The sequence below is a fragment of the Perognathus longimembris genome, chromosome 17, assembly GCF_023159225.1.
Source record: "Perognathus longimembris pacificus isolate PPM17 chromosome 17, ASM2315922v1, whole genome shotgun sequence".
NCBI lineage: Eukaryota > Metazoa > Chordata > Mammalia > Rodentia > Heteromyidae > Perognathus > Perognathus longimembris.
Window position 1 is genome coordinate 35,360,664 of NC_063177.1, and position 8,918 is coordinate 35,369,581.

At 48.8% G+C, this 8,918-nt stretch overlaps 1 protein-coding gene across 1 annotated transcript; it reads left to right on the forward strand.

Annotated features, from left to right (window-relative positions):
• Positions 1–4,058: 4,058 nt before the first annotated feature.
• Positions 4,059–6,598, forward strand: Hoxb2 (homeobox B2). Its single transcript, XM_048366367.1, has 2 exons — positions 4,059–4,918; positions 5,724–6,598. The coding sequence occupies exons 1-2, from the start codon at positions 4,534–4,536 to the stop codon at positions 6,410–6,412; spliced, it is 1,074 nt and encodes a 357-aa protein (XP_048222324.1). The 5' UTR covers positions 4,059–4,533; the 3' UTR covers positions 6,413–6,598.
• Positions 6,599–8,918: the final 2,320 nt, after the last annotated feature.

Here is an 8,918-nt window from a genome sequence, read left to right on the forward strand (position 1 = left end):
CCACCCCTGCCTAGAAAGCAAATGGCCACAGAGGCTCTCCACTTTTCTTTTCTTGCATTGCTCTCTTGACTTAACGTGAAAACAGGGTATATTTGAACAAACTGTCTGTCCCAGGCAGGGGCTGCAGCTGGGTCTGTGTGCCTTGCTCAACCTCCTGACAGGACACTTTTGTTGCACTTAGAGTTTACATTTTAATGGATATAAAAACAACTGTGAGAGATGTCTGGGCCTGCAGAGGTCCAGCATTGCTCAAAAAACGTGTGTTCTAGTGAACATTTTCATATATATTTATTGGTTATAGCCTGTTAAGATATTTTCTTTCCTTTTGGTATTATTTATCCCCCTACATTATGTATTTATATGAGGGAAAAAAAGGAAAAATGTACTTTTTTTAGTATTGTTATAAGGGACATTGTGTTTCCTGTCATGTAAAACCAGCTATTTTAGTTTTTCTTGTACTCTAGAAAAGAGCTGTAGATTTATGTTAAACTCGTACTTATGAGCGATTGTAATTAGTTCTAAAAGGCATGAACTCAGCTCCTAATTGTCACTGTATAGTCCTGAATTTGTAGAGTTAGTTAATTCCCTCTTGGAACTTTCTTTGTTCTTCTGTAGTTACTTTTTTTCCTTACTTGAAAGGGTTGTCTGTCAAACAATTCTTGAATAAACTTTCTGTTATCAATTTTATCTTGTCCTGGTGGTCCAATTTAGATAGCAGAATGAGACTGCTGACTGCCAAATTTTTCCCCCAAGGAAAGGAGAACATTACAAACCCTTTGCTGGCCTTTTTGTCTTATGGTCAGGTCCCTATCTGTTCCCTGTCTCCCCACTTTTTTCCAGGTTAAGTCATTTTTCTCTTTCTTAGCTCCAGCCTGAGCCATTCTACCAGCTTCTTTAAGGTTTAAATGGCAAATGGAAGTCTTGGGTGCTTTCTGTATTATTCATTGTTTGCCTCTCATTTTTCTCATTTATTGGTTTTATTATTATTTTTTGCTCTGTTTCTTACTTGGCTACAACCTTTTATGCTTCCCCCAAACAAAACAAAACAAGAAATCTGGCCTATTTATTACAGCTTCTTCCCTGCAGCCTAAACTTCACAGTTCTCTTCCGGAGCTACAAAGAAGTCATCACGTGACCCAAAGCCCAACTATCATTGGGTCTAAAATGAAAACAAAGGAAAATGATTAATCTAAAAAAAAAAAATCGGAAGCCTAGACTTCTCAGGTCAAACCTTAAAACTAAAGTAAAATTAAATCATTAAATAAAACCTAAGGCAGAGAGAAAGGAAGCCAATTTGATTTCCCTTGCCAGGGAAAAGGGAAAAGAGAGTTGCAGAAGCTGTTGGATCCAAACGTAAATAAAATGGTCCCCAGGCTAACATGTAGCTCTGTTTCCACGATCCTTGGGGAAACTTCATTTCTTAGTCGTGGTTCCATAAAAGTTTTATCACATTGGAGCTAGGATAGAGAGGTCTGTCAAAGATGAAATGTCACCACTGAATCGCTGGAGCCGATAAGAGCAAGAAAGACAGGGTGGCTGAAATATGGAGCTAATTCGTTGAAAGAGAAGCAATGGCTGCTTGCTGAAGAGTTGCATAATTCTAATTGTAAGCTATGCACCCGCATTGCTTAATTAGGAGCATATATTTGGTGATAGTGGTGTGGGAGGGGGTGAGAATTGTTCCAGACCCTCAGCCTTAAAGAGAAGGCTGATTTTCATTTTTATGTTGCATCTTGGCAGTCCAAGGTTAGTAATTACAGTCTTTATGCAACAATAAATAACAATAAAAAAACAACCTGAATTCCATACTAGACCCCCCCCCCCCAAGTAGGATTTTAACTGGACTCAGCCCATCCAGGCAGCAAGCAATTTAGCATTGGGTCAGGCTATAATTTAAAGGCAGAAGAGCGTGCAAAGTTTGATTGGGATCAAATAACGCTCAAGGGTTTTTCTTTTTCTCTTCCTCTTCCCTGAATAACGTTTTCTGAATGATGTAACTAGATGAAGGGCCATGTTTGGTCTGGGGGTGGGGGGTGGAGTGGATTGCTTTATTTATCTCATAGGACAGAGGCAGGCCAAGAGAGAAAATTTAGCTGTAGTACAAAAAGCAGAGCAGAGTTTTGACTTCAAGCTGGGATTGCAAATAAGAAAGAAAAAAAAATCAGACTGGTTTGGCTTGGTGTTTCCTACCTTCTGTCTGCTAGATTCCAGACTTAGCTCAAACAGCTAAAAATAGAGGTAAAAATATCTGTTGTATGGTTCTTAGCAGGACAGAGGGGCTCTCTTGGCCCTTTTTAACACCCAAGTTTTCTGCTGTTCAGTAATCTGGCCATAAAATCTGTCAGCGAGGGTTAGAGAGTTGTATTTCCTATTGGGATGGTCTCTGCCCGATTGCTTAGAGGAACCCTGGATCCTGCAGCCAGCTGGAGTGGCTGATAGAAAGCACAGGAGAGCCTATAGGCTCAGCCAGAGGCACTCCCCTCTCCAAGGCCTCCCTGCACAACTTCCAGAATGCAGTTATTTGGATACTTATGGGCTTATTCCCATCCTCACCTCTAAATGACAAAGAAAAAAGTAAATACTAAAGGTTTCCTTTGGAGCTAAATTGCAAACCACCCTCCCTGGCTAGTTGGTTCATTTCAGAGTAGTTCTCAGTTCTGAGTCCTTTAGAGTCTATCCCTGGAGCCCCCACCTCCAGCTTCCCTTTTTCTCTTCTCCACCTCCACCCTGCTACTCAGACTTCTCTGCCCTTCTTTTTAAATACTCACCACCACCCACGCGGATGTTACACTGACAGAAAGTTTCTACTTCCAGCTCTCAGCTGAGTTGCCATTTCTCTGCTAACCAGCCTTTTCCTTCCCGGCAGGGTAATGGAGAGCCAGGAGGGGGGAGGGGAGGCCAGATCCGTGGGAGTTCTTCAGGCAAACTTTCCACCCAACTTAACGCCTTCCCTCTGTCCCCATTTCCCATCTGTTTCCTGGCTCTCCCAGAATCACCTTTCTCTGTTACCACCCCCCCCCCCTCAGGCCTTTTTAAGGGATGTGGAATTTCGGCTGTTCCCTCTTGCTTTCCCAAAGAGCCAAATTCTTTGATGCAATCTGAGAGAGCTGTCAGGGGGCTAAGATTGATCGCCTCATCTTCTCCCCCGTCCCTCTGACCCACTTATTTAAAAAATCTTCCTCCGGATCGACTTTTCATTTTCTGCTTTGAGGCCTAGTTTCCCACCAATTGCTCCTGGCTCTGAGTTTTATGCCTCCTCCCTTTAGCAAATTACAGCACTAAAGTTTAGAAGATCCTAGTCTCTTTACAAAAAAAAAAAAAAAAATTAGGACATTTTCGCCAGAGGCCAGAAATGGAATATCATCTTAGTGGTCATTATTTCCACTTGTATGGTCTTTAGGGAATTCTTACTAAGGGTTTGTAACATATAAACACACTAACACATGTGAACACAATGGCAAATAGGAGAGGGAAAGTCTCATTGCCCTGGGAAGAATCCCTACTCCTATGCTATATGTTGACCTGAGTTAAGAGTATTAAATGGTGGCTACCTACCTTGGTTCTTGTTCCTGCTTCTGGCTACAGATACAGATAAAGTTGAGAGGGACATATACACTTTAGACATTCCTGCTGTGTATGTGTGTGAGTAGAGAGGTAAGGGTATCATAGAGGGATGGAGGACCCCCCCCCCCCACCAGGAAGGCAAGTGGACATAAAGAGCTTCCTGGAAACATTGGACAAGAGTGGGGAAGCCAGGATACATAGCTATGGAAGAGAAGCTAGTGACTCCAAAGAGCTCCTCACATCTGTTTCATTCTTCTGTGTCAGCCTGTGGGTTCTGGGCCATTTCCCAAGGCTGAACTATTGCTTTTAAGGGCTGGGATGGGGATGATGGTGTATCTGCTTGGAAAATCACTCCCCTTTCTTACTTGCACCCATCACCTTTCCCAAAGGAAACATTTTAGCTGCAGGATCAGTCTCTCTCTCTCTCTCTCTCTCTCTCTCTCTCTCTTTGGGACAGGGAGACAAGGTGGATGCTGGCTAGAAAACAGGAATATTTCTCCCATAGGTTCGATTTTTTTCCCCAGACTCCCACAATCTTCCAGTGTCCTAAAGGGAGAAAGGGGTTCTTCAAGCCTTCTGGAGAAAGAGAGTCACTGGTGTAGGAATGGGGGGCTCATGGTGTCCAGGCTATGGTCCTCTGGAGTTTTTGAATCAATTAAAGCAAATAATGCTTTCTGTTTTCCACCAGGCCCAGAAAAGCGATTGGCCAAGGCCGGTCCCGTGACCACGAATTCCCTGCAATTTCGCCGGGAGTCCTGGGTTTAATAGAGAGAGTCCCCATACGCTTGTATTTATCAGCAATATACAATTATAAAGGCCCAAAATTTAAAAAGAGGGAGAGAGCAAAATCTTCCCCCCTCCCAAAATCGCTCCATCGCATAAACCTGGGGGGGGCTGGAGGGGGGGTCCCTTCCGATCCTCCCTCCTGACGCCCCCCCCAGCAGGCCCCCTCCCCCACCACTGAAAGCCATGAATTTTGAATTTGAGAGGGAGATTGGGTTTATAAACAGCCAGCCATCGCTCGCCGAGTGTCTGACTTCCTTCCCCGCTGTCTTGGAGACATTTCAAACTTCATCAATCAAGGAGTCGACATTAATTCCTCCTCCTCCTCCTTTCGAGCAAACCTTCCCCAGCCTCCAGCCTGGCGCCTCCACCCTTCAGAGACCCGAGAGCCAAAAGAGAGCCGAAGATGGGCCTGCTCTGCCTCTACCGCCGCCGCTCCCCGCCGCCCCCACAGCCCCCGAGTTCCCCTGGATGAAAGAGAAGAAATCCGCCAAGAAACCCAGCCAATCGGCCACGTCTCCTTCCCCGGCCGCCTCCTCGGTCTCGGCCTCCGGGGTCGGCTCGCCGGCAGGTCGGTAAGCGTGGAGGGGGTGGGGTGGGGGCAGCTGGAAGGGAGGCCGAGAGAGCCATGGGGGTGGTTAAAAAAAAAAAAAAGTGGCAAGCCTGTTGGGGTCCTAGGGCTTAGTGGATTCGTGAGGATAGGGAAGCAAAAATGTCCCGCTGGGGTTCAGGCCTGGACACTCTCAGCATTTTCATTCCGCTATAGAAGTTTTGGAAGCTGGTTAGGGAAAAAAAAATGCGCGCTCTCTCTCTCTCTTCCAACGCTAGAAGAAATGGGTTCGATTGAGATTGTTACACCTGTCCCTGTAAAGGAATGCGCATTGTTGCCGAGACTGAAGCCGAAGGCAAGAAAAGATGCATCCTCCTCCCTCTCCCAACCCTAGCAGAGGAAGGGAGAATTTAAGAGCCAGCAAGGAAAAAAGGAGTAAAGAACAATATTTATGATCCTTTTCCCCAGGTTGAATTGGAAAGTTCTTGAATTGAGGGGTCCACTGGGAGGACTTGGGAAGAAGGGGTGTGTGTGGTTCTGAGGTTCTGGGAGGGAAAGCAAGCCGCTCCCCGCCCCCAGCGTGGCCCGTGGGCGGCTAGGAATGCGGTGCACTGCCCGGGGCCAGCTTTGCGAAAGAATCGAAAAGGTGGGAAGCAAGCCGTGTTGGGGTGTGAAGAGACTGCTCATAGTGGGGTTTTTTGTTGTTGTTTTTGTGTTTTGTTTTTTTTTCGGATGGAGTAGTCCTGAACGCAGAACTGAGGCAGGGCGGGGGACACGGCACTCTGTGACGCCCAATCTTGCTGCTTCTCCCCCCCTCCCCCCGCAGATGGCCCAGGACTAGCGGAACCCGGAGGCGGCGGCGGCGGGGCGCGCAGATTGCGCACGGCGTATACCAACACACAACTGTTGGAGCTGGAGAAGGAATTCCACTTTAACAAGTATCTGTGCCGGCCCCGGCGCGTCGAGATCGCGGCCTTGCTGGACCTCACCGAAAGGCAAGTCAAAGTCTGGTTCCAGAATCGGCGCATGAAGCACAAGCGGCAGACGCAGCACCGTGAGCTGCCCGACGGAGAACCCATCTGCTCGGGGACCCTAGAGGACACGGGGGACCCAGCTGAAGAACCTACGGCCAGTCCAGGCGGCCCCTCGGTCTCTCAGGGGGCGCAGGAAGTCTGCTTTCACCCAGCCGATGTCGTTTCGGGTCCCCCGGGCGCCCCGGGCTCGGGGTCTTTGGCTTCTCCCTTGGAGGGCGCGGGCGCACTGAGTCCCAGCTGCGCGCTGCGCCGAGACCGCGCGCTGGAGCCCGAGCCTTTGCCAGAAGACGCCTTCCCCGAGCGGCAGGATTCGCCTTTCCTGCCTGACCTTAACTTCTTCACCACAGATTCTTGTCTCCAGCTGTCCGGAGGCCTTTCCCCCAGCCTACAGGGCTCGCTCGACAGCCCCATCCCCTTTTCGGAAGAAGAGCTAGACTTCTTTACCAGCACGCTCTGTGCCATCGACCTGCAGTTCCCCTAACCCACTTCCTCCCTCGCTCTCGACTCCTTGCATCCCTGCGCTCCAGGGTTGGCTGTTGAGGAAGAAGAAAAAAAATCAAACCTTTACCCCTAGTCACATTTACTAACGTGTTTTTGCTAAAATTCAGGTATTATTGAATTAGCATTTAACCCGCTCCCCTCTTTCTCTTTTTAAAACGTGTCACAGGAAAAAAAAATTCTGTTTGGTAGACTCCTTCCAACGAAATCTCAGGAATAATTAAACTCTAGGAGGGCTTTCTTAAAAAAAAATTAGAGGGACCTATTTTCCTCCTTTTTTTAAGTTTTACACTGTAGATTATTTATTTAAATTCTTTAATAATAGGAAAAGGGGAAATATTTATTGTACATTATTTTCATAGATTAAATAAATGCCTTTATACTATGAGAACGAGTCTTTATGTTTATGTTCAGCTTCCTTATCCCCCAAATCCATCCACCTTTCAGAATCCTTGCAAGACTGGACTTGTAGAGAGAGAGCGTCCTTGAAGTGGCAATAACCTCATCCCCTCTGTCTTGGACTGGCAAAGTCCGGGTGGTACAAAGATGACCCCGCTTAGGGGCCACTTGCTCCCCCCGCGGCTCCTGGAAGCTCTAAGGAGGGGGAGGGGAAACTTGATCACTCATCTGTCCCCCAACAGTCTTTGGCCTGGTATGGATATTCTCTCGGCCTCTGATTAGAAATAAAAGATGGATGAGTGAAAGAGAACAAACAGAAGCGGGGCCGGGAGGCTTCGGGGACAAGCTTGGGAGTGACAGCTGTAGCGCCGCCGAGGTTGAACTGAATGAGGAGGGGGTCCCAGGGCTTCCGGACTTCTGCACCCCAGGGTCCCTAGCCGGGCCGAGAGGCTGGAAGCCTGGGGGACTCGAGCCTGGGTCCAGACCTCCTGAGGCGGAGTGGGGGGGGGGCTGTAGTGGAATACTGCTTGTGGGTTTCTCGGGTAGCAGGTCCCAAATGCCCAGGAATGGTAACGCATCTCCAAATGGGCAAGAAAAGAGGGCAGCTGGGAAGATGGCACTGCAGGCCGCACCCCGAGGCTCTTGGGTTCCTCCTGGGACCCGGGGGTGGGGTGGGGAGGGAGCTTGGGGAAGATCCACAGAGCAAAAAGCCTCCCGGGAGGCCCGGGCCGCGTGGGGGCAGCGTGGGGGGACAGTACGGGAGGAGAGCGCGGCGAGGCGCGGGGAGAGCCCGAGGGAGACCGGGAAGCGACGGAGATGCTCAAAATGGCGCTGGGGCCTGGCAACCGGGAGGGCGAGCAGGGAGATGGTGGCGGCCATGACAGCCACTGGAGGGATGCGCCTTGGGGGGGCCAGGCCGAGGTGGGGGAGAGGCGTGGGGAGCCCCCCACTTTCTTCCAGCTGCCTGACTTCCAGACCCGGCGGCCTTCTAGATATTTATTATTATTATTATTATTATTATTATTATTATTATTAAAAGAAGGAGGCCAATGGATGCCTGGGAGGGCTGGGGACGGCAGGCCGGCCGGGCTGCGAGGTGGGCAGGGGAGGGGACGGGCCGGCCCCGAGGCCTGGGTCTCCCCCCCCCGAGGAGGGTGACTTTTGATCCTGCACTCGGGGATGGGCAGCCGGGCCAGCGCTTTCTCCACAGGCAGTCAGTGTCTGGGCCAACAACTTCATTTTCCATCGCAACGCCGCCATCCTCCCTTTCTCCCCACTGCCCCGTCCCCCTTCCCAGCTCCCGGGAAGCTCCGAGGAGGCCAAGCCCAGACGCCGCCGGGATTGATCTCTCCCCGCCTCGGCCTCCTGCTCGGTGCTCAGGAACATGGAGATTTAAAGGGCCCTGGGAAGCCATTCATCCACCTCAGGTTTATTTAATATTTCTCCAGCTCAGAAACACACACCGCGGGGGCTACCTCCCCTTTCGCGGAGACGCAGTTTATTTCCAAGGCCTCCCAGACGTTCCCCCGGACCAGCGGGAACCGGACGTGGAGTTCCAGGCACCGAGGGGCAGCAACTGCCAGGAAGAGCCAGGAGCCGCGGCTGCCCCGCCTTAGGGCTAGGCAGACCCATGGCTTATTATTATTATTATTATTTCAGTTGGGCTCTCAGTGTGGGAAGTAACCCACATTTTATTCAGCTGGAATTGAATCCCTTAAACTGTCCTAATACAGATTCATCTCCTGCATTAAATAATCTTATGTCATGTTAAATTGCGCTTATTTCTCACATAAATAAATTAATATAGAACAATTAGATGTGTTATTATAATAATATCGTGTATCTTATTAGTTTATTTTCCCTCATAAAATATATAGGTGTGAAATAAATTCAATATATTAAAGTAATAATACACAGCTTATTGGCTTGTGTTTATTTTCCCCATAAATAAGTAAATATACAATATATTAAAACCACACTATACATCTCATTGGGCTGTGTGTTTATTTCTCCATAAAATATGCCCACAGGCAGCGTTGAACATCTTAAAAATCACAGCACATAAGCCGTCTCTATACTAGCAAAATGAA

Coding starts and splice junctions, on each gene's coding strand:
- Hoxb2 (XM_048366367.1), top strand. CDS start 4,534: ATGAATTTTGAATTTGAGAGGGAGATTGGGTTTATAAACAGCCAGCCA. Junction 4,919..5,723: donor CGGGGTCGGCTCGCCGGCAG/GTCGGTAAGCGT, acceptor CTCCCCCCGCAG/ATGGCCCAGGACTAGCGGAA.